Here is a 26,536-nt window from a genome sequence, read left to right as displayed (position 1 = left end):
AGTCGACAAGAAAATACAATTTTTCATCTTATAAAAGGTCAAAATTACGTGAATTGACTTTCAGGAAAACTGCTCTCAAAATACACAAAAGCCTAAACATCTAAAAATTTCCCTCTCATCATCCATTACCGATTAAAATGCCACTGGAAGTGTCTTCTCTAAAAGAGAACCCTATACAAGTAAATCGACTCCACTCGTAACAAATATTTTGTCGTATGCCTCGCACGTCGTCTTATAACCAGCGTACTCCCTCGAGTTGAATTAAAACAATAAACTTTTCATCGCATCTGGAATAACTGCCTATCTTATCATCGGAGTTTCTGCTTCCATCGTACCATACATAAAAAGCTTTCCACAAACTAATAAAAAAGAGACGTTAACAAAGTTTATTAAATGAAAATTTACGATACCGTTTATGTAGTAAGTAATTCGGTAATTCTCGTAAGTATTCTGAACTTATGTAATACATTGAAATTATACTGTTGTAGTGATAAAGGATTGAAATTGAAATTCATTAACTTTAATGCATACGAATATGTAAATAATAAGTAATAGGTACAATACATAAATATTAATATTAAATGGTACAGTAGCAAATGTATAAGAAAAAAAAGTGCTACGATTACTACCTACAGCATAGTAAGTAATAAGTTTTATATAAACGTGATAAAAGGGAAGACTATAAAATAATTATCTATTATTATTGTGTCGATACGACAACGTATCACAAGAAATAAAAATTCTGATAAAATAATTCATCGCTTAAGTATGTAAAAATACCCATGAAAGTATTAAAAATCCGTCATCAAGCTCGTAAGAAGAAAAAAAAATTCAGCTCTATAGGCGCCCATAGGAGGAAAAATTGCTACGTATATAGACGAGAGTTTGTTGAATTTGAGCATTATTAGGTATAATATTGTAAAGAGAACTTACACGTTAAAAAAAAGTTATAAACTACGAGTGAATAGAAAGGATTATTTGATTGAAGGGGGTATAGGATCAAAAAGAGGCAATTTTTTCATTATTATAGTATCAAATACCCTACCAAATTGGTAGGTAGGTACGTAATTAAAAGGCAAGCGTATAAACGAGTTCCGTATTCCCAAAGTACATTGTAATAAGGTTTAAAAGTTTACTTCGTGCTTAATTCGTCTCTTCTTGATATTTTTCCATTATGGTCCTGTGTGTACTGTCTTGGTTCTTGAACAAGGTACAATAAGGAGTACGTAGTAGAAAATTAAAGTTATTTTTAGAAAAAAGAATATATACCTATTTTTTTCTTTATATGTATTGTACAAAATAAGACATTAAAATGGTCCCGGAGTTACCATTCTTGCGATTTAGGCTATATTCGTCGAAACGAAATCGATGATGATGTTTTGATTTCTTCGGCGATGTTGAGAGCTAGTTTAAGGTATCGTTTTGTTAGTCTGTGAAATGCACAAATATAAACGAATTAATTTTAGGTAATTGTAGAATGACACGAATGTGTATTAGGTACCTTGTAGCATATTTAACGATAAGAGTAAGTATAAAAGGTGCAGATTGGTAGTATAAAAAATTATGGAATTTAAAAGCACAGTTTGAGACAAGAAATTTAGACCCAAAGTACACTTTTTTTTAATGCAAAAAATGCTGCTTGAAGAAGTTGAATTGAATCATTGGTATAAAAAAAAAAAAATTGGCAGGTGTAAATCGAACCAACTCATACCAACAAAATTGTATGATGAAAATGTAATATTTTATAATATGATGCTCGATTCAATTAACAAAATAAAGACAAAAAAAACCTAACTGTAGAGGACCGAAAGCAGTAATTTGTGTTAGAAGTTGTGTTGTGATTTTTTAAAAGAAAATTAGCAAAACAAATCAAAACAAAAAAATAAATTAATTAAATAAAAAAAAAATGAAAAATGTTGAAACAGAAAACAGGAATTTTTTTGAAAAAATTTCTGTTCATAATTTCTTTATAAAAATCATCTCACTGAATTCTAGAGCAAAATTCAAAATCAGTTTCATTTTCGTTCAAGAGTACTTACTGAGGATAACGAGCAAGTTGTCCAAATTTTTTTTGGGGTAAGTTGAGGAAATACATCGAAGAGGGGGGGGGGGTTCTGATGTATTTGTAAAAAAAAAATTAACTAAAAATGGAATCAAAGTTTCTGATTTCGCTGACTTTTTTTAAAAGAATTCCTTTTGATGGTCTACACTACACATAGGAATTGATCGTTATCATTTCTGTTCTCCCCACCGTCCCCTTTTCCTCCCCCCCCCCATGTGAGAGGCCGAGGATGGGCCTTGTAGTGTTTACACATTTGCAGATTCTTGCAAAACTTTCAAAGTTTTGGATCTCAAGACTGGTTAAGCTTACCTACATCCAGAGTGCAGCACCTGATTTGATTCAATTTCGTTTAAAAATAAGAGGACCTCTAAGATAGTCCACTAGTCCACTGCAAAATGTATCGCTGCCAATTGCAAAACTATGGGTTCTACAGGGAGGAGGGAGGGGTCCAAAGGCCTCAAAATTTCCAATTTTTGGTTGATTAAATGAAAAGATGAAAAAATATGCCCAAAACTGTAAGATACGAGTTAATTTCCAGGCCTAAAATAGCCAAATAGTCAAGATATATGTATTAAACGTCCATTTTTTGGTGATTTTTTGAAAATTTTGGTTCCAAAAAAATTCAGCTTTTCGGATGTGGGAATTCAAAATCCCACCGAAACTCGAGAAATCCCCATCTATGACTAAAAAGACGACTCTCAAAGTTGCAGCAGTTGCATAAACACATTTTTTGATAGTTTTTGGAAAATTTTTTTCGAAATTTTGAGTCCAAAAACTCGACTTGTGGCTAGAAAAGACGACTTCCAAAGTTGTAACTACCAAATCACATTTTTCGATCATTTTTATGGGCGGTTTTTTGAAAATTTTGGGCTCAAAAAATACCCTACAGGCCCTCTATGACTTCTGAAAGCTGAATATGTGTCCTGAGAATAATTATTTTGCCATTTCAAACACATCTTTTTATTTTTTTTAATTGGTGGAATCGACCAAAAATCACAATTTTTAGTTTTTGAACCCTGATGGAACAACTCTTAGTTTTGCAATTGGGCATTATAAATCTTGTATAATGATGTATCCTGAGGGTCTTCTCACTTTTGAAAAAAAAAATCAGATCAAATTGAGTATTGCACACTCGTGAGGTTGCATTGCTATTAGGGTTAGTTTTTTTGTAGGGCCTTCGAAGAGATCGATGCAAGATTCAAAATCAGCAATAATTATTGGAATTTGGAAAAGCTCAATCTTTAATTATCAGAGTGAAAGTTCAACGGTTCAAGAGTTGCCAGTTTGCTGAAAAAAATTCTGAAGAATTATAATGAAGATACTTTTTATTTTTATTTTGAATTTTGAAGGAATTTTAAGAATGGGATTTCGATACCCCCAAGGGGCTCAAAGACTTCCAATTTTGATCAAAAATTGAAAAAAAATTCAAATGAAGTCTCATATTTTTTTTTGCTAATTCAATGACGTTGCAGAGTTTTCAATATTAGCTCGTTTTTTCAATCTAACCCCTCTGACCCCCCCCCCCCACATCAATCAGTGTCTTAGTTCTGAAAAACTGAAAATTAATTTGAGAAATCGAGGAATCAAACTTTAGGTTAAGGAGCACTCTTAATTTCAGGAAGTTGGGAAGCTGTCTCAAAAATCATTTGAGTAAAAGAGGAGGGGGGGGGGTTCGCGATTATAATTATATTTGGCTATGTTTTCATTGTTTCGTTGACGCGTCTCAAAAAGCTTATGCTGCAACTGCTTATGTTAAGAAAAATAATTTAACTCGTCTTGTTTTTGCAAAATCTCGTCTCGCTCCTCGCAATAATTTAACTATTCCAAAGTTAGAATTGTTAGCTTTATATATCGGTAGTCAAATCGTGAATTTTGTTAAGAATGAATTTTCTGATGTTAATATCAAAAATATTTATGTATGGTCTGATTCCAAATGTGTATTATCATGGTTATGTTCGAAAAAAGTTTTGCCCAAATTTGTAGAAAGAATTGTGAAGAAAATTGACAAAGCGTTCAATTACCGCTATGTTCTGTCTGCTGAAAATCCTGCTGATATAGCCAGTTGTGGTGCAGAAGTGCAAGATTTGAATTCATTTGGTTGAAAGAGATGGAAGTTGCTTGGCCAAAGGCAATGAATTTACAATTTGAATCCTAACCTGAACCTGAACCTGAACCTGAACCTGAACCAGAACCAGTACTTATCTCCAATAATAGGTACAGCTGTAATTCAGCCTCCGTTTAAAATCGATTGTACTCAATTTAAAACCCTCAACTATCTACTTGATGCAATGTTAAGCTATATGAAAAATGTCAATTCGAATAATATTGTTCAGAAAACCGAAGAAGCTTTCAACCAGTGGATTATGTATATCCAAAACAAAAATTATCCTGATATTTCACAACCTAATGCACTTGGTTTAAAACGTGATTCTCAAAATATTATCAATTATGTGTTGTCATGGATGCTTGGTTGAATCATGTCTCGACGATAATGCAAAGTTTCCAATACTTCTACCTGAGAAAGAATTCTTCACGCGTTTACTAATTGAAAAAATTCATATTGATAACTATCATGTCGGTGTTTCGCATACTCTCTCTGAATTAAGAAAAAATTTCTGGATTCCAAAAGGCAGATCGACGGTGTACTACGTTCTAAAAAAATGAGTTAACTGCAAATACTATGATGGTGGTCCTTATAAATATCCGTCAATTCCTCCATTACCTGAATTCTGTGTAAATCAAAGCAGTCCGTTTTCCTGTTGTGGTATCAAAACATTTGGTCCTTTATATGTACGTCAGTGATAACTCAGTCCAGAAAAAAGTATTTGTTAGTATTTTTGTTTGTATGATTATGCGTGCGATTCACTTAGAACTTTTAGAGAATATGACCACTCAAGAATTCCTACTCGCGTTTCGTAATTTTATAGCATTACGCACAATTCCAAAATTCGTAATAAGTGATAATGCGCCGCAATTTAAAATAACCAAATCAGCTTTTAAAAATCTTTGGCAACAAATAATTATAATCGCGAATCCGCAACAGGGGTTGAGTAAAAATTTACAATATTCATTTATGTATTGAATTAATTTTAAAGTCGCACGAGTAGGATCTCGAGGAATTTTGACCAAATTTCAGGGTGGAGACTTTTATGTTGGGTTGAAAGTTACTCAGAAAAATGTTTAGCTCAGGAGGTGCCCCTCACCTGGAAGAGACATTTGAGCCTTCAAAAATGAAGAATTTTCAAAAAAGTCGTGGTTTTTTTCGCTCTAGCCCCTGCCCAACTTGCTTTGGGAAAAATGGTCCAGTTCCAAACAAATCGACAATTCGAGAATATGTTTCATCCAAAATCCAAACATCAGAACCATTTTCAGCCCAAGAAAATTCCAACCCACCTGCAGTGGTTGAAAATTTGCAAATCGCTTATTTCAAGGCAAATTCTTCGTATTTTAAACATTTTCTCTTCGTAACTAGGTACTTTGCATTAATTATGCCAAAGTACCTATCGAAAAATATCATTTCTGAAACTTGAAATATATTTTGGAACTCATTGTCAGTAGTGCCAATTTTTTGGTAATAATTGCCAATTTAAAAAAAATAAAAAGAATGAGAAAAAAATATATCCAAAGTCTCATGAAATTTTTTCTTTCTCGTTAATCAGTCGCCAACTGTGCTCTTCTTTTGTTGCCAAAACGTGGAAGTTCAAATTCGATTTTTCAGTAATTCGGTCGTTCGTGAACGATTTATTCGGATGAGAAAAACCGTTCGCGAACGAAACATTCAACAAGTTTTTTTTAATAAGTAGATTAAAAAATAACTCGTTTCGTCTTGTGCTGTATTTTCTGATTTGATTTTCGAACGATTCAGTCGTTCTCGAATGATTCGTCGTTTCTGAGCGAATCGTTCGCGAATTGAATCAATCGCCATTTTTTGATAGATTGAAGAATAATTCGTTTTGTCTGATGTTTTGTCCTGTATCATCTGATTTGATGTCCGACTAGTTCAGTCGTTCTCGAATGATTCATCAGTTCTGAAGAGCAAATCATTCGTGAACGATTTGAGTTTAATTTTTAATGATAAGATCAAAATTGTCGAATTTTGTCATTTCATTTGAAATTATTTCGATTTCTGAGTGAATCAGTCGTTCGCGAACGGCTTTTCTCGTATGAATGAATCGTTCGCGAACGAAACATTCAACAGTGTCTTTAATTTTTTTTTTTTTTTTTGATAGATTGAAGAATTTTTAATTTTATTTCATCTTGTACCGTATTATTCGATTTGATTTCCGAATGATTCAGTCATTCTCGAATGATTCATAGGATCTGAGTAAATCGTTCGCGAATGATTTGATTTGAGTTTTTGGTGACGAATGAAAACTGTGGAATTTCGTGATATTATTTAAACCTTTTTCAGTGATTCAGTCGTTCGCGAACGGCTTTTCTAGTATGAGTGAATCGTTCGCGAACGAAACATTCAACAGTGTGTTTTTTAAATTTTTTTTTGATAGATTGAAGAATTTTTAATTTTATTTTATCTTGTACCGTATTATTTGATGTGATTTCCGAATAATTCAGTCGTTCTCGAATGATTCATAGGATCTGAGCAAATCGTTCGCGAATGATTTGAGTTGAGTTTTTGGTGACGAATGAAAATTGTGGAATTTCGTGATAATATTATTTAAACTTTTTTCAGTGATTCAATCGTTCGCGAACGGTTTTTCTCGTTTGAGTGAATCGTTCGCGAACAACAAAACGTGCAACGGTGTGTCTTGGCGTTCAAATAAAAATTTCAGCAACCCAAAATGAAAATTTAAAATTATCTGAGATTTCAGAGTTTCCAAAATTGTCTAGAAATCGCATAAACTGACGAAAAAGTCCAGTGACTCGTCATTATCCAAGAAGGCCTCATTTTCAGTTCTATTCAAAGGTCCTATTTCGACATGAATGTAGAAAATAGCACTTTGAGGGTTCAAATTTTAAAAAAAAAAGTTGTAAAGTATCGAAAATCCACTTTTCATCGATCATCTCATCTCAAACTTTTTTCTCAAAAGAAGCAAAAATCGGCGAGAATTAATGACCCAAGAAGATGATTCCCTGAGCTTCGCTAACCATAAATTGCTCAATTCGAGATTTTGGCTCCAAAATTGATATTTTTTACTCATGTTGAAAGTGATCTCCTAAACACGAATATAATAAAATAAAGGTGTGATCAAATCGAAAAATTTTGAAATTGTAGGGTATTTTTTTTGAAAAAATGTTGATTGTTTGATCCAAAAATAGGGCACATTTTTCTCTCACTCGTGTCGAAGGAAGCCCTCAAAGTCAAAATAAACTGGAAATAAAAATACAAACAGGAAAAAAATGTACATATTCTAGAGTTGTATCAGCTCAATCGCAAATTTCGAGATTTTGAGGCATCTTTTAAAAAAATGTGAGTTCAAAAAACTTTTTCCTTTTGTTCATGTCGAAGAGGCTCTCAAAACACATTGATGGTAGGAATATAATCGTGAAAAAAGATTTCTAGAGTTTTATCAGCCCAATCGTACATTTAAAAAATTTATTGCATTTTTTGAAAAAATTCAAATCCAAAAAAAAAAGGTACATTCTTTTCCCATTTTTTTCCAAAAAGGCCCTTAAAACGCGTTGGTGATTTGGAATAGGATTGACCTAAGAAAAATATTTTAAGAATTGAGATTAATAACCCCATGGCACATTTTGAGATTATGATGCATTTTTATGAAAAAATAGAACTTCTGAATGTGATTTAATAAGTAGGTACAATTTTAGAGCAGTTTTGGAAAGTTTAAATTCTCACAGAGACCTCGATTTTTCGTTTAGGAAGCTAAACTGTAGTCAAAAGTTCTCCTATGGGACTTCATACTGTGTAAAAAAATTATCAAATTGATAACTAAGAGACTGAGAGGGTCCTCTGTCAGCTGAAACTTATATTGCTAGGTCTTTTATTGGCATAGCCTCCTTTCTGACTTCTAATCGAACAACATAAAACTTAAAAAAAAAAAGGAGGGGAGTCCAATAGTCCACATTTACACAATCAATCTGCACCTCTTATGCAAAAAAAATCCAATCTAACGTAATCTACACGTACCAAAAATCAGTAAGCGTCGATTCGTCGTAAATTGCTTGCATAGGAGGACCTCGTGAAGTCGGCGAACGTGCTGATCCGTTACTGGTGCCGCGACTTTCTCGTCGAGAAATAGCGGGTTTCGATTCTTCAAAACGGATACACAAAAAAAATAATAAAACAAAACTTGCAAAACAAAAAACAAAATACAAAACAAGCGACCAAAAAAAAAAAAAAAAATTGCTCGAGATCCGGGTGCATAATAAGGTACCAGAATAGGAACCCCTACATTGGAGGACACGATGAATTTGATGATGATGATGATGATGATGATGAGGTAAAAAATAAAAGAAAAGGAAAAAAAATTGGAAAAAAAAGAATTAAAAAAAATGGAGTAACCGATTGGCGAATGGCGGGGTTTCTTCATACGCTATTTATAGCCGAAAATAATTCAGCTTTACCAATTGAAGGAGAATTTTGCCTTAATGATGCCATACTGGGCTCCCTGGATGGTGGTCCTTTGGCGGCGCCTTCTTTACTGCCTCGTCTTTCGTTTTTCTTATCACGTATTAATGATACATTCATCAGACGAGGATTCGGCGTATTGAATATGGTACGGTTTTCACGCCAGCGTGCTCTGAAAAATACTCGTGTATTAATTTTGAGGTTTTTTCCATCGTACGAGTAGATTGGGTTAATGCTAAGTTCTATACCTACCTGCTGAATAAGTGTAGAACGACGCAGATAATAATGAACATCATGCACATCACGGTGAGTACAATGATCATGGTCGGATCGGTGGTCACTTCTGAGCTATTTTCTTCCACAACTGTAACAGCATATTATACATCATATTATAGGTAGGTAATTTAGAATATCGTCTATAGATAGTTTTTATTCGATTAAGTACCCCCCACTCCTACTCTGTCAATTTTCTCAAATCATAAACTTGGAAATTTGTCATTCTTTGGCACTATAATCTACCTGCCTACATATTCGCCTACCTACTAATCTATGTACATATTCATTTGAGTCAGGAACAATGCGCAAATGTAATCCATCGTACATCGGTAAGTACTCGTAAAACAAGTCCCATTGGCTGTATGGCATACTCAATATATGGTGCCTAGCTGCCTATACGGTATCAAATATTAATACGTTGTACACGAATTTTCTCTGGCACTCATTACAGCGTAGAATTTGATTACGGTAGCTACACTTTATAAAAGAAAGGGTTCCCAAACCGTACATACAATTGAATCCCTATTGAGATGTGATTCTATACATATAAACGAGTATCTGCCTATGTATGTAGAGTATTAGTAGACGGTATTTGTATGTATGTATATGCCTATGTACGTGTCTGTTTTTGTACCTATTTGCTATATACTATACTAACATATGCAGTGACTTAATCGATTGAAGCTCAAATTAACCCTTCCACGTATACATTTTCTTCCTCATGTACCCGGTTTCCCGTACGTACCTACCTACCCCTATATACGTGAAGGTGTCTAGAGCAAACAAGATTTCCATCGTGAGAGATATCTTCAGCTTCGTCGATTGAAATATTAAAACACATACGTGAGTTTGGAATAATTTTCAAATGTAACCCGGGGTTTTCTCGTCTTAACACCTTCGTGCCTTTATTATTATGTACATAAGTAAATTTTCATCGTAGGTATGTTGTAGTCGAGTTGATGTGAAATTCGCGAATCAGTGCTGTTTTTACTTATGTAGGCTATGTAGTATTGTGTCTATGTACGAAAATGGGTAGGTTTGTGTTGTGATATTTTTATTTCAAACTTTTGGTGACAAACTCAAATTCAGCATGCAATAATAATACCTTAAGTAATAGGTACCTATTACAGAAGAGAGGACTGAGGTGAATGGCCCGAAAAATTTTTGTCACTGCTTTGGTTACACTGAAAATGCCGACCTTGTTGTGAAAAATTCGTGAAGTTTTGCAAAATGGCAGCATTGATTCGACTTTGAATTTTACAGAATTTTTAACATGAATTTCAGACGGTTCATGATCAGCAAAATTCTAACGAAATGAAAATTTTTTGACATTTCCGAACGCCAAAAGTGGTAACACGAAAATACGTAAGTGATAATCATAATTCTCCCAAAATTATCTACCAGTTATTTACCGGAAATTACCAGTAATTTATCGGAAATTACCAGTAATTTATCGGAAATTACCAGTAATTTATCGGAAATTACCAGTAATATACCGGAAATTACCAGTAATATACCGGAAATTATCAGCAATTTACCAGAAAATTACGAGTAATATACCCAAAATTACCAGTAATTTACCCAAAATTACCCGAAATTACCAGTTATTTACAAATCAAAAATCATCAGTTATTTATATACCAAAAATTACCAGTAATTTCGGTACCTAAACTTACCAGTAATTTATGTACTTATTAAAAATTACCAGTAATTTTATGTATTATCTTTTATTTACCAAAAATTACCCATGATTTACCAAAGTCACCAGCAATTTACCAAAAGTTGGTTTAACCAGTAATTTACCAAAAATTACCCGTAATATACCAAAAAATACCAGTAATTTATGTACTAAAAATTACCCCCAATTTACCAAAAAATACCAGTAATATAAATGTACTAAAAATTACCAGTAGATAATTTATGTGTGTACTTCTCAAAAATTATTGGTTAATTACCCAAAATTACCCATGATTTACCAGAGTCACCAGCAATTTACCAAAAGTTGGTTTTACCAGTAGTTTACCAAAATTTACCAGTATAATTTACCAAAAATTGCCAATGTAGTTCAATTAACTTACTGCACCTAAAATTACCAGTATATTTTAATTTTTATCCAAAATGACCAGAAATTTACATATAATTACCAGTTATTTACTAGTCTTTTAACCATAATTTCCATTTTTTTTTAACCAAAAATTACTACTTAGTACATTTCCTAAAGAATTACCAGTTTTTCCCTAAAAAATTGAATTACTAATAATAGTTATGTTACCAAAATTACCAGTAAGTAATTTGTCCAGAAACCTTACTAGTACTTTTTCAAGAAAATTTGCATTTTTTCAAAAAAAAAATCACCTATGCTTTTACCAAAAAAAAGTACCAAGAATTTACCTAAATTTCCAGTAATAATTAACCTAATATTACAAATTCAATGATGAATTTTTTTTAAAGCTTTATATATTGAGAATTGATATTCATCTACTATATAGTCTGGGAGCCCGCATAAGGATTTATTGCACCCCCCCTCCTTTTTCAAAATTTCAAGTGCTACAGTGCCTTTTTCGAATTTTGGTGAATTTTTGAAAATCAAATTTAGCCCAAAAATGAGGGGAAAAATCAAAATTTTATCAAATTGACCAAGAAAGCTGAAATTTGGGATATACCCGATTTTCGATACGCCAAATCGATTGGAAACTGTTTCAAGCCGTTTTGGGCAGTTCTGGAGCCTCCAGCAGATTATTGAAACTCGAAATTCCCACAAAATTTCATCAAATGGAGTTGGAAAGCCGAAATTCATCCTGCAAACTAATTTCAATACGCTACGAAGTCAACTGCAGGTGAATTTTGAGTCGTTTTGGAGCCTCCAGCGACTTTTTGAAATTTACTGGAGCCTCCAGTAGATTTTTGAAACTTGAAATTCCCCCAAAATTTCATCAAACGGAGGTGGAAAGCAGAAATTTACTCTGCACTCCAATTTTAATACCCTCTGAAGTCGAGTGCTGGTGGATTTCAAGTCGTTTTGGAGCCTCCAGCGACTTTTTGAAAGGTTGTATGGCGTGTTTTGGAAAATTGAAATTTCCAACAAGTAGCTGGAAGCTTCAAAACCATTTGAGACCACTATGTAGTTGACTTCATATCGTATTGAAATTAGTTTGCGAACTGGTGGAGACTCCAATCATTTTCAAAAGGTCACTGAAGGCTCCAAAATGACTTGAACCCACCTGAAGTCGTCTTCAAAGGGCGTTAAAACGCATAAGGATCTATGTGGAATCGATCCTTATGTGGGCTCCCCGACTAATAGGTATAATTTTTTTTTCGTTTTTAAGTTTGACATTTTAGTATATTTTTTTATGGTAATTTTCAACTTTTGCACAAATATTTCTCCGATTTCTGCAAATTACATGCAATTAATTTGGCAATTTACGAGTTAATGCATTTTTTTTCAGAAATTAGTCATTTTCAGCATTTTTTTTTTCGTCATACGTGACACTTTTTCAAAGTCTTTTGTTTGCGTTTTTAAAAAAAGTCTTCAGCATTATTTCAGAAATTTGAAATCAATGTTCTAACTTTTTACGCAAATTAAAAAATTCTTTGTTAATTTTTGGTCATTTTAATGTAATTTCGAGTGATTTTTAAGTTAATTTTTCATGTTTTTTGTTAATCGAGGAGAATTTTGCCGATATTTTGTCTTGTTTAGGGATTATTTATAGTCATTCGACATAATTTCACCCATTTTTTGTTTTTCTAAGCTGTTTTTAGAAAAATATGACTGATTTTCTCGTTTACGTGGGATAATTTTTCATTTTTTTTTCTTTTTCTTCTTTCGCATCATTTTCTCTGCGAATTCAACTCAAAATCAAATTTGTACATTTTTTTGGTAATTTTCACTCAATTAGCTCCCATTTTCTGGTCGACTTTTTGTCAATTTTCAACAAAATGGTCCAATTTTCTGGGTATTTTTTGAACATTTTAGCAAAAGTTTGGTGATTTTTGAACTTTTTTACGTTGTTTTTACATATAATGTTACCTACTCATTTGTTTCTCAATTTTCGAAAGTAGGTATTGTAATTTCTTTTTTGCAATTATTCAATAATTTCAAGTAGGTAAGTATTTTGTGTAATTTTTATCTTGATTATTGTGACAGGTTTTCCCAATTTTTGAAAACAATTTTTCAGTTTTGTTCATTTTTGATAATATTAGATAATTTTGTTCTATTTTTAAACGATGTTTAGCAGATTTTCAATTTTTTAAGTAATTTTGACAAAAACGTAATTTTTTTGCAATTTTGAGGGAAAAAAAGATGACATTACTGGTCATAGGGCTACATCTTTCGTAATATTTTTACCAGAACCTACAATTTATTTTAATTTCAACGGATCGCTCTCAAATTGTCTTTCGATATCTTCATTCCCCTCTCCCCTTCCCTACAACATCGTATATCGACGTTTACAAACGAAATAAAAATACTAAGTAAGTACTAAGTACAGGACATGAAATGCAGGAATTTTGGTCAATGAAAGCATTTTATGTAAAACCCGTCGAGCGTTTCCTTGGTAGCTAAAAAATTTGCAAAGGTTCATTTTTTAATTTTTTTTGCGCTGATAATGAATTAATTTATTCACATAGGAAGTCTGTAAAAAAAAACTTGTTTTTTAAAAATTAAATAGAAAGGCCACCTTGATACGTATGATAGGAGAATGCGCGCCCTTCGACCTTCGTAAAAAGCCACATTTAACCAAGTCGAAAGCTCATAAAAATGAATCAAAGCTGCCATTTCTCTCGTGAAACAGATTTATAGCCCGATGTTACAAAACTCTCACTCTCCCTTCCTCTTCATCATTGGGAAAAAAATGTGTAAGCACAAAACGAACTGAAAACCTTCATTTCATTCCCTCTATGGCGTATTTTCTCTCGTTTTTTTTTCTCTGAGCTCGATTTTAACAACTTTCCGAGGCAATAACAGACCACAAAAGAGTAAGAAAAACTGCAGCATGGCAGATACGAGTAGGTAGGTACCTGTACCTACATATGCAGTAACACTAGTTGAATAACGTTATGTACTTTCATTCCTCAACATAGCAGTCTCGGTTTTTTTTTTTTTTGAACTGCTTGCTCGCTGCCAATTTACGACCATCGGAGATGTACAGCAGCAACTTGCGAGCGTTTTTTTACGTACTTTTTAGCATTAAATATTCATACGAAAGAAAAACCAACTTTGGAATTGCGCGGCAGCGAACAAATCGTCGAACATACGTTATCACATGGCGAACATCGTAAAACCGACCGAGAACGTAAATTTTGCAATTACTTTTTCTCATTTTTTTCTTCTTTTTTACCTTTGAGGGTTTGTACCGGACTAGAGTTTTTTTCTCTATGTTGAGAAGGCACAAAGCGTAATATTCCGCTTCTTTGTACAGCTTGTGACAATTTTATCAACGCTTCGGTGAACACTTTTAATATTACGTTCTATCCGAACTCGACGAACTCGCATACAGGACTTTTATCTAGATTTCGTTATTAAATAGTTGAACGAGCCACGAAACAATATTCCTTCCTGCCGGTGAACTTTTTCTTACTAGGAGGTGACGACGACGAATCATTATGCGAATAGTTACGAAATCACTATAGACGGCGGAATGCTCGGTGTACGTGAAAAATTGTATGAAATCAGAAAAAGGTGGCCGAGTGTAAATTAATGCTGAGGAAAAAAAAAGAGGAAAGCTCTAAAAAGGCGGTTTGTCGTTTTGAGATAGGACGTCGACGACGAGACGGCGATATGGCGGAATAAAATTGTGTCTTTTTACGTTTATTCTTTCTATATCTTTGCTCGTTGGTGTGGCGGAAAGAAGATAGAGAATGGAAAATACAGGGTGATATTAAAATCGTGCCGCTGTTTGGTATTAAATTGTGTTGGCTTGGGATGAAAACTCACTGTTCCCTATCTAGAATCTAAGAGAATGAAAGTAAATGAAAAATAGAGATCTCCATTTTTTAGGGCAACTTTCAGGGCTTGGCTGCAATTTTGAATTTTATTATTGTTTCATCCGGCCGGGGTGAGGCAAAAATTCAAAATTTGAGAAAATAAGTATGAGAATTGAATTTATGGAATTATTCACATTAGTCCACTTCACCCAAAAAAATTTACATAAGCATGAGAAAGTTTGAAAATCGCTCCAAAAACTTTTTAAGAAAAATTTTCAAGTTTTTCAAAAATTCGCCAAAAAATCCAAAAATGAACTTTGTGACCTGGAATGTTGGTGCTCTTTCGATGTATGTAGCTGGGTATACAGTTCAAATCGGAGAGTAACTCCATTTGACGAATTTTTGTGGAAATATCAAATTTCAGAAATACACTGGAGACTTGTGTAATCTCCAAAAAGTCGCTGGAGGCTCCAAAACGACTTGAAATCTACCTGCAGTCGACTTCATAGCGTATTGAGAAATTTGTTTACAGAATGAATTTAGATTTTTTAACTCCATTGATGAAATTTCACGAAAATTTTAAATTTCAAAAAATCTACTGGAGGCTCCAAGAATTTTCAAAAAGTCACTGCAAGTTCCAAAATGACTTAAAGCTACCAGCAGTCGACTTAATAGGGTGTTTCAGTCGGAGTGCAGCGTGAATTTCGGATTTCCAACTTCATTCGATGAAATATTTTGGAAATTTCGTGTTTCAAAACTGATAAAATCTGCTGGAGGCTCCAGAACTGCTCGAAACGATTTGAAACCGTTTCCAATCGGTTTAGCAGGTCGAAAATAGCGTATATCTCAAATTTTAGCTTTCTAGGTTCATTTGGTAAAATTTTGATTTTTTCCCTCATTTTTGGCTTAAATTTGACTTATTTAGCAAAATTATATCAAGTTGCAGCCCAACGTTTTAGGACTTGGAACATGTTCTAATTGATCTAATAAAGTCACGCTCGAGGAATAGGGTTTCCTCAAAAATCATGTTTGACCTCTGAAGTGGGGAGGGTCATTTATGTTTGTAAATTACAGAAGTCATTTTTTTGGAGGGGTATATTTTGGCTCCCAATGGATGAAATGGGTCCAAAATCATACCATTGTTCACTGTTGCCTCAGCGATCAACATTTCCAAATTTCAGCTTCCTAGGTCATCCCCACCCCACTTAAGATGGAATTAAGGTGAAAAAATCTTATTTCAGGCCAGACCCCCCCTCCCCTGCCCTTAAAATTGACCTGGGAGGCTTAAATTTTCATCATACAATGTGAAGGTACCACTTGAGTGATTTTTGCAAGTTTCAACCTACCAAACCCATTTGACCTCTTTCCAGGATCAAAAAAGTGGATATTGGGCTATTTTACGTGTTTTTCAACGTTTAGAAAATCCTGCAGCCCCTCTAAATTGACCGAGAGGGTTCAAATTTTTACAGTACCATGAGAAGATGTGCCTGAAGTGCTTTATTGCAGGTTTATCCCTTCCAAACCCATTTGATCCCATTTCAGCTTTCCAGGGTCAAAAAGGTGGATTTTTGGCTATCTTGTGTTTCAACTTTTAGTAAATTTAAAAAGCTCACAAAGTTTTCTGTACAGAAATTTTTTTTTAATTAACCAAGAATTGAAAAATGCACTTAACGACTTGAAATTTTGGCTGGTGATAAATTATTGTATGTTCTTTCGATCAAGCTTTGTCCAGGTCGAAAAATTTCGAGCGAGTCCTATGTTGGAAAGCAAAATCTGCGATAAATGGCTTCCATTTTATGAGTAAGGTCAACTTTTTTTTTTACCAAGTTTGCTTTAAAATATTCTTAGGGTGTCCCTTTTGAGAAAAAAGTTGTCCCAGACGATCGGAGAGAGGGGATATTATTCCTTTTGATATACGCCAGACTATAGTTATGATGTTCGAAAAATTACCTGTGCATTTGATACTTCCATCCGGATTCTTGACCGGTGTTCTCTCCGATCTGCATTGACAAGTTCCATCCACACAAGCAGTATCGAACAACGTTTGTTCGCATTGTTCATTGAAAAAGCATTCTTCATTGACTTCTTTGGCTGAAAGTCAAACAAAACATAAACGAAGAAAAGTTAAACAACTTGCACCCAAACATTCATGCTCAGTAGGTATACTTTAAAGTTTGCTCAGTTCATAGAGCATCCCTTACATTACTAACAACAAATACTTTTACTACACTATATCATATTATTAATACCATGAAAACTGTTCCTACAACGTAGTCATCCCTTATCCACATTTAATCGCATTCGCCTCGATATCTGCTGCAAGTTTGGCAGACAGTACGTCGCCAAAATTTACCCAATACCCGCATTTATATGCCCTGTCTTCCCATATTATCGTACAGTTTTGGTGTTAATTTTCAATGTTGGTAGTCGGTTCCACCCCGCTCAAAAGTCAAGGGCGATTCGACGACGATCAATTTTTTTTCCTCGTTTACATCGAATCGTACTGTGTTAGGTACTGCTGGTATTTTTCATTTAAGCGAGTTTTTATTTTTAAACGATTCGATTACTCGTACTTTTTCGACGAGAATCTACGAAAATAAAAGGGTAGGTATAAACGGAGGGAAGACGTTAAAAATACCGATATTCCGACAAAACGTGTACGTAGGTATTCGACCGCTCACTTAGGTATTTTCATACTTATATATACGAAAAAAAGAGTAAATTACAAACGATCATTATACATATTTCGACGAATTACCTTAAAGCACAAGCTAATATTTCGCTCGTACTGGCTGATACATTGTATTATAGTTTACCCCTTTAGCGCACGAAAGTGCGTGCTAATCGAATATAACATAACATTTTTTCCAAAACTCTCTCACTCGCTCTCCTTCGACTGTGGATTTCCTTAGAGGTACATTATAAAGCCCGCATTTACCTCACACACACACCCTCTCACCCTCAGCACGTACTCGTAGGTACTACCTCTACCGATTATTAACGAAAATCGAAAAAAATATATTCAAGCGAAGAAACTATAATATACAAACTAATAAGACCGAATACGAAAAACAAAGAAAATCCCTCTACCCTCGAACGTTTCTTTTTCTTTAACCCCCTGCACGAACGCCATCTCTGAAGGATGGATTTACCATTTACTCTGTGGCTCTGTGTTCGCGGTCGTGTACCGAAGACCGAAGGGTAGAAACACTGTATGCGGCGAACATCGGCGCCTGTTTAACACGCACCAGACGTCGTATAAAATCCCGCGTGCTCTGAGCAGTGGTCACTAATACAAACACAAATGTACTAGAATAAGTTAAATACTACGACAGACCAAGAAACCAACCGAGTCGATAATTTTGTCAAATTTTCTTCCTTCCTTCTCGTCTCTGTGGGTGCGAACTGCAAATACACGCGAATTTGCGTTTAAAAAGAGATGATTGTGTTTTAAATCTAGGTTGTCGTAGGTATGTACGAGCACTTGTGCTTTCTGTTCCAAGTAAAGGGTGATTTGTTGCATTTATTTTGACCTACGCATACAAGTCGATTCTGACACCACTGTCCACCTCGACCCTCGTGCAACTCCTCATTGGTGTTCCAGATTGTTACGTGTAAGCGATGACCAATGCCCCATAATTTGCTTAGCATTATTTCACCCACCTCACAATCTTTCCTCTCGCTTTTTTAATAGAAAAATTTCATCTAATTCCCAAATATTTATGTTTTTTGCACGGTTGTGGGATTGAAAATTTTGAATTCATCCTCCCCCCCCCACCCAAAAAAACAACATTTCAAGACTGTAATTTCAAAGAAAAAATATTTTGAAAGTTTGAATGAATTTACCAATTGTGAAGATATAATTACTCGCGAATGTGTTTTCTGTTTTTTTGCCCTGGGAGAATGGAGATAGGGTGGAGGAAGGAGAATTCAAATTTCAGTAGTTTTTTTTTCAACTCCAGGCCGAGCTTAATGAAAAGTCGAATCATTCAAATTATTTTTTGCTCAAAATGCTTACAAGGGAAGTAATTATCTTAACCGTCGTAAAAATTCTTGAATCAGACAAAGGTAATCGATCCACCTGCCAAAATTTCAGACGCTGAGAACCATTTTTAAATTTTTAACGAATTTTTGAAAAAAATGGCATAAATGAATAAACAAAAAAAATCAAATTTTCTCCCTATTTTTCACCATGCAAGTCGATTGGTGATGATTTCGAATGGTTCTGGAGCCTCCAGTGGATTTTTATTGATCAATTTTTTGAAAGAACCATTCGCTAACGAATCGATCAATTCTTTAATTTATGAATCAATTCGTTCGCGAATGAGTCACTTATTAGAACCATTTTGTTCGCGAATGATTCATCAAAAATTGAGTAAATGAATCGATTCGTTCGCGAACAAGTCACTTATACGACTCAATTAGTTCGCGAATGATTTATCAAAAATTGAGTAAATGAATCGATTCGTTCGCGAACGAGTCACTTATACGAATCAATTCGTTCGCGAACAAGTCACTTATACGAATCGATTCGTTCGCGAATGATTCACCAAATATCGAGTGAATGAATCAATTCGTTCTCGAACGAGTCACTTATACGACTCAATTAGTTCGCGAATGATTCATCAAAAATTGAGTAAATGAATCGATTCGTTCGCGAACAAGTCACTTATAAGAATCAATTCGTTCGTGAATGATTCACCAAAAACTGAGTAAATGAATCGATTCGTTCGCAAACGAGTCACTTATACGAATCAATTCGTTCGCGAATGATTCACCAAATATCGAGTGAATGAATCAATTCGTTTGCGAACGAGTCACTTATACGAGTCGATTCGTTCGCGAATGATTCATCAAAAATTGAGTAAATGAATCCATTCGTTCGCGAACGAGTCTCTTACACGACTCGATTCGTTCGCGAATGATTCGCCAAATATCGGGTGAATGAATCAATTCGTTCGCGAACGAGTCACTTATACGAATCAATTCGTTTGTGAATGATTCACCAAAAACCGAGTAAATGAATCGATTCGTTCGCGAACGAGTCACTTATGAGAACCAATTTGTTCGCGAAAGATTCACTAAAATTATTATTTAATTCATTCGTGAATGATTCACCAAAAATTGAGTAAATGAATCGATTCGTTCGCAAATGATTTATCAAAAATTGAGTAAATGAATCGATTCGTTCGCGAACGAGTCATTTATACGAATCAAATCAAGTCATTCGCGAATGATTCACCAAATATCGAGTAAATGAATCAATTCGTTCGCGAACGAGTCACTTATACGAATCAATTAGTTTGCGAATGATTCATTAAAAAATGAGTAAATGAATCGATTCGTTCCCGAACGAATCACTTATAAGAATCGATTCGTTTGCGAATGATTCATCAAAAATTGAGTAAATGAATTGATTTGTTCACGAACGAGTCACTTATGAGAACCAATTTGTTCGCGAATGATCCACTAAAATTTTTTAAATTCATTCATGAATGATTCACCAAAAATTGAGTAAATGAATCGATTCGTTCGCGAATGATTCATCAAAAATTGAGTAAATGAATCGATTCGTTTGCGAACGAGTCATTTATACGAATCAAGTCATTCGCAAATGATTCATCAAAAATTGAGTAAAATAATTAATTCGTTCGCGAACGAGTCAATAAAACGAATCAATTCGTTCGCGAATGATTCACCTAGACACCAATAAATTTGCTCAATCGCCAATCGGTTGTGAATGATTCGATTCGATTCGATTTCATTCACTTCGCTCGAAAACAGATCAGATTCCTATACAATAGTTTCACAAAAACCGAATCCATCGTAAATTAATTGATCCGTTTGCGAATTATTCACCGAGAAATCAATCAATTTATTTAATCGCCAATCGTTTGTAAATGATTCGATTCGATTGTAAACAGATCAACTGCTGTACAAATGTTTCAAAAAAAGTTACCCAATTTGTTCGTAAAAGATTTTTATTTGAAGAAAAGTCGCTTTTCTCACGCTAATTGCGTGAGTGTTTTAAGAAGAATTCAAACAATATTTCTGTTTTTTGACTTCCTATTTTTTGCTCAAAAAATGATTTCGATTTTTGAAGAATTTTTCAAAATTTAAAGAGTCTAAAAACGACTGAAAAAAAAATCGAAATTCCTACAAATTTATCTAGAAAACTGAATAAATTTGGTTTGTATCCAATTTTTGACCTTCCAAGTAGATTGGTGACCGTTTCGAATCAATCTAAGTTTTTTTCCCGTAATTTTTGAAAAAACAAAGAGATTATTTGGGCTTTTTTTTGAATAAACGCGACAATTTTTAGTAATTTTTTGGCGAAAAAGTCGGACTATTTGGCACTTTTAAGTAAAGAAGCAAAATTTCTTTGTGATTTGGTAAAAAGCGAGATTTTTTTCCAATTTTCGAGTGAAACATTTTGAAAATATCAGCAAGGAAGAGAAATTTTTACCAATTTTTATCAAGAAACAACACTTCTTGGTAGGTACCATAATTTTTACAAAAACCGAGACTTTATGATTGTTATTTATGGAAAACAATGAGACTTTTAAATGACTTGAGAAACTTGTTTTTTTTTTTTGAAAAAGAAGAAAGAAAAGAAAAAAATATAAATATAAATTTAGAAACTAAAAAGTGTTATTCATTATTCATGCGTTTGAATTTTAATCCCGCTTCGAATGATAGGATTGGGTAAAAAATTAACAAAGATCAACGATCATGTTATTTTATTATTCATAATAAGTTTATTATAATATATACATTATACAATGAAATCAGATTTAGAGCAGCATAGTTCGGTATGGTAGATAATCTAAATTAAAAATCGGCAAAAAATCGAATTCAATCAACATTAGAGAATGTTTTTCCTTAAATCGGATATCTCTCGATCTACGCATCGACCAACTTAATATCAACAATCTATCGTCGAAGATATCGTATCGATAAAACGTCCAGGCATCGATCGAGAACTTTTAGATTTAGGTAGGTATGTTGGAACTTTCCCTACAGTTTCTCGAATTCAATTTTCTGTTAAAATAAGTTACTTAGGATACGGCAAATCTTTCCAAGGCCAACATTCGCCGGGCTTACACTCCAGATTCATCACCTTACCAGCAGCTTGACCCTTACCAAAAACGTAATACTCGTCTTTTTTCCATGCACAATTCGCTACTGTGATCGTTTTGTAAACAGTTTCCCCACATTCATTTTTCAATTTAATTTGTGGTGTGCAGCAGTACGGAAAATATTCTAAAAATTGTTCGTTTTGGGCTATAGCGAGCGAACTCGTACCGATCGTATTACAAAATTTTTTCAAGTTTTCGGTACATGAACAATAATCTGCAGGATCAACTCTAAAAAAAAAAAATTACGAAGGTTGACCAATGATCAATTTTTATTGTTATTTAATATTGGATCCAGCTACTAATTGACTATGATTGATTTATCTATCATAAAGATTTTTTGATTTGAATATGGATTTGAGTCGATTTAAAGTCCAATTGATTCAAGCTGATTCAGTGGATTAATCGACTCTGGTCTCTGAGACCAATCGATTTGGCCCCGAGTCCGTTTTGAATCGTAAGTAAATCGAGTCGAAACCCAGGAATCAAAGTGCCTTGATCGATTATTTTTTTTTCTCCAAGAATCAATAGCGTAGTAGTCTATAAGTACAATAGTGCTGGTCCAAGTGGTTCATAGGTCAATTAGGCCATCTTACCCTTGATAAGCTGCGAATTCCTTTTCGGTTAAACCAAATACGCCAAGAAACAGGTACGATAATATCAAATACACGTCGATCATTTTCGTTGTCGTCATCTTAAACGAATGTAATAAAATCGAAAAGTTTCACAAAGGTTTTAGGTAAGCTATCGCGAAACGATCACTTCGTTTGCCTATGATTTTCACAATGATAATTTTCACCTAAATTCTCAGCTTTTATTTAGTGCAGTAGGTAATTCATTTTACATCTGGTAGGTAACATTATCTATGTACTTACCTACATACGTATGGCATTTTTATGAGAAATATTGAAAATTACCGATTGCGATGACAGGCATAAATTTTTATAACTGCCGAAGCTCTCATACTCAATTTACACAATTGTATGAAATCTGAAACATTATTGTGAATTATTTGACTGCACAGGAGACCACCTGAACCGATTGTGGCCGTACATAGGTATACAAAATTTCATCCTGTTTAAGCTGCGTCCAAACGGTCCAATATATTTGACAAATTCCTAGATTTGTCAAATATATTGGATCATGTGGACACACTGATTACTCATCAAATAAATTTGAAGTGATTTGAAAACCAATTAACTTCATTTGATGATTTTCAAGTCCATCCTGAAAATCATCCAATATTTTCATCAAATGAATCAAATTGCGTCTGCGTGGAACATTATCACTTGATAATTTTTATAACATTTGATGAGAAAATCAGTTGAAGTGTGGTTTGAGATTAGAATTATATCATTTTATGAGTAAAAATCATTCTCCAGAATAGCTTATTTACCTTCTTTTTTTTTTTGAATGAGAAGTAATTGAGAATTAATGCTGAAATAATTCACTTTTGTCAGACAACTTTTCTAGCGCTTTTCTTGATTCAGTTAATTCCCGAGTTTTTAAATTACATTAGAAATAGAAAGATCCCTAGCATCATTAAAGTTTATTATTCATTGGGAAAATAAAAAACAACAGCAATTTGAATGAGAAATTAAGAAAATTGCTCAAAATCGCAACAATGTCACTCTCAGTCTCTTATCACGTTATCACAGCAGACGATTGGAAGTCTTGTCATTCAGAGATTTGAACGTGTGGATGCTCAGGCCTCAGGCGTTCAAATCATCAAATACAGATTTGATCGATATATTTGACAAATATGATTTGTCAAATTTCAAATATATTGGACTGTCTGGACGCAGATCTAAGCTGCATCCAGACGTATGAAATTTTTTGTCATCCACATAAACGTTTATTCTTCTCACAACCATCCAGCTTGTTTTTCTTTCTCATTTTAAATACATATTTCTCCAGTGAGAAAAGTTGAAAACGTCTCACACTGGCTCAGAGTTGGTGATTTTATACGTTCCGGGGGGGGGGGAGGGATGAGCCTCTGCGAATGCTGAAATAAGACCTAACTGAATTACTACAGATTTTATACTTCTTCGATACAGCTGGCATCCCCTGGAAACAGTAGAGGAGAAGGTACAATAATTATGGACCCCCCCCCATGGTTCAGTGTACAACCACTAGCGCTATGGTCATGCTGGGTACTAAAAATTATACTAGTAGTGTAGTATCGATGATCCATGTACTTATTTCAGATCCATGCAAACTTGGGTGTCTCTCATCAGCAATTGTTTTTTTTTGCGCATTATTTTCTTCACAATGGAAAATTTTACAAGTTTTTCATTTAGTAATTCATCAACTTCAAATAAAGTTTGGAAAACAAATTATTAGCGAAGTAAGTAGCTTACAATGTGTACTTTCAAAATATACTTTCATATTTGTATAGATCTAAGTACATCATTTAGACTGCTATCTCGTTTAAATTGACCAAAACCTCCTTGAGGTATCAGACTTTTTGCCGAAGTTGTTAATTTTTTCATCATTTTTCAGTTCAGAGATTAACTTAAATTTCAAAAAATGGTCTTCTCAAAAATGTTACTTAGTTATTTTTCAAGGAATTTAAAACATTTTATGTACAAAAAAGTCATAAATGCGGATCCGCCCTTTTTCTGCGCCCAAATATCACTTTCCCGGCAGTTTTGCGGAAATCTGACATCACCAGTCGATCCGCCGTACTTTGAAACCCACATTTCCGCAAAAAATTTTTTTTTCAAAAATGTGACTTGTTACCTTTCCATACTCACCGATTCAAATATGGACTCCTAAATTTTTTTACCTAATTTTGATTCAATATTTTTTAGAATGTCGCGAAAAGTGTGTCGAAAATGGAACCATGATTTTTTCATTTTTCATAAACTTGGCAATTTTTTTGCATGGGTATAAATATGGACCCCTAATTTTTTTTCATTCAATTTTGATTCAATGGTTTTTAGAATACCAAGAAAAGTGTTATTAATAAAGAAGACAAGTCCAAAGCGTCCAAAGCATCAAAAAACATCTTCAAATAAATTTTTGTTCAATTTTCTGAAAATTTTATTCATTTTTTTGAGGGGGTCCATATTTGTAACCGAGTCCATATTTGTACCATTTTATGTCACTTTTCTAAATTTCAAATTTCTCCGTGAGTTTTCAACAAAAAATTGTTTTTTCTAACACAATATACTAGAGTCTTTGGCCTTTTGAATGGTAGGTATATTTGAAAAAAAATTTTGATAATTTTTTCTACCCTTTAAAGCCAAAAAGCTAGAGGGGGTCCATATTTGTACCTTCTCCTCTAGGATAAATTCTAAAACTACTGGCCAATCATCCCACTATGGGTCAACCGGGTTAAAATGGCCCTTTTCAGGGTCTTCGACGAGGAAGTGGTGACTATGCTAATGAAGGATCGGCGCTTTTATGTAACCCTCAACGCAATGGGAAAAACAGTGCCTACCACAGGGCAGTGTGCTTTCACCAGTGCTTTTCAATATTTACTTACACCAACAATCAACCCATTGGTGAAAACACACGACATTTCCTATACGCAGACGACCTGGCACTTGCAGCTCAACACAACACATTTGTCGAGGTACATAGAAGATTCACTAAATCAGGTCATTGGAGAGTTGGACACGTATTATAAAGCCAACCACTTGAAGCCAAACCCCTCGAAGATGGAGACCTGCTCCTTTCACCTTCGTAACCATGGGGCAAAAAGGCAGCTAAATGTCCGATGGGGCAAATCCGAGCTGCGACATTCAGATTGTCCTAAATATTCAGGGGTAACTCTGGATGGGTACCACAAAATATATCTTTCTAGCCTTAGCTAACACAGTATTGACATGATCTTTGAAGGTAAACCATACATCAAGATTTACACCCAAGTCCCAAGTCAAACCCTAATTAAGCAACACAGTTCTTCCCCACCAACTGTGTACACACTGCGTTTAAATTTTAATCTCGTTTCAATTGATAGGATTGGGTAAAAAATTGACAAAGATCAACGATCATAATACATAATATTGTTATTTTATTATCCATAATAAGTTTGCGTATACTTAGTTACAGAATGAAATCAGATAGAGCAGCACAATCGGTAGATTATCAAAATTAAAAGTCGGCAAAAAATCAGTATAAAAAGTTCCTCCTTAAATCGAATATTTCTCAATCTACCTACGCATCAACCAACACCAACTTAATATCGACAATCTACTTATCGTCGAAGATATAGTATCGATAAAATATAGAGATATCGATCGAGAAATTTTAGATTTAGGAACGTGGGAACTTTCCCTGCATTTTATCAAATTCGATTTTCTGTTGAAATAGATAGGTATAGGTACCTACTTTGAAGAAACATTATTTATTCTGAGCTGGTTTTCAAATTCTCCATGATAATACTTACTTAATTAAGAATACGGCACATCACTATCCGGTCCAGGAAAACACGGAGGCTGACACAGCAGAATCCTCACTTTACCGGCAGCTTTACCCTTACCATACATGTAACGCTCGGATGGGTTCCATGCACAATTTACGACTCTGATCGGTTTGTTAAAACTTTCCCCATTTTCCTTTAGCAATCTAATTTCTTCTCTGCTGCAG

The 26,536-nt window shown here is 34.1% G+C and overlaps 1 protein-coding gene across 4 annotated transcripts in view; it reads right to left on the bottom strand.

Annotated features, from left to right (window-relative positions):
* Positions 1–372: 372 nt before the first annotated feature.
* The window catches only part of LOC135846962 (uncharacterized), an 83,534-nt gene continuing 57,370 nt past the window's right edge, over positions 373–26,536 (bottom strand). For 3 of the 4 annotated variants that reach the window (XM_065366339.1, XM_065366338.1, XM_065366337.1), the window contains exons 6-10: positions 16,755–16,895; positions 8,859–8,970; positions 8,603–8,778; positions 8,166–8,289; positions 373–1,430 (exon numbers count right to left, since the gene is read on the bottom strand). In XM_065366339.1, coding sequence (XP_065222411.1) covers position 1,430; positions 8,166–8,289; positions 8,603–8,778; positions 8,859–8,970; positions 16,755–16,895 — 554 coding nt within the window. In that variant the 3' untranslated portion in view covers positions 373–1,429. The remainder of the gene's footprint in view (positions 1,431–8,165; positions 8,290–8,602; positions 8,779–8,858; positions 8,971–16,754; positions 16,896–26,536) is intronic. The other variant, XR_010559053.1, reaches the window with a different exon arrangement.

This window comes from Planococcus citri, chromosome 5 (assembly GCF_950023065.1).
Source record: "Planococcus citri chromosome 5, ihPlaCitr1.1, whole genome shotgun sequence".
NCBI classification, from domain to species: Eukaryota; Metazoa; Arthropoda; class Insecta; order Hemiptera; family Pseudococcidae; genus Planococcus; species Planococcus citri.
This window is presented reverse-complemented; position numbering and strand designations above follow the sequence as displayed.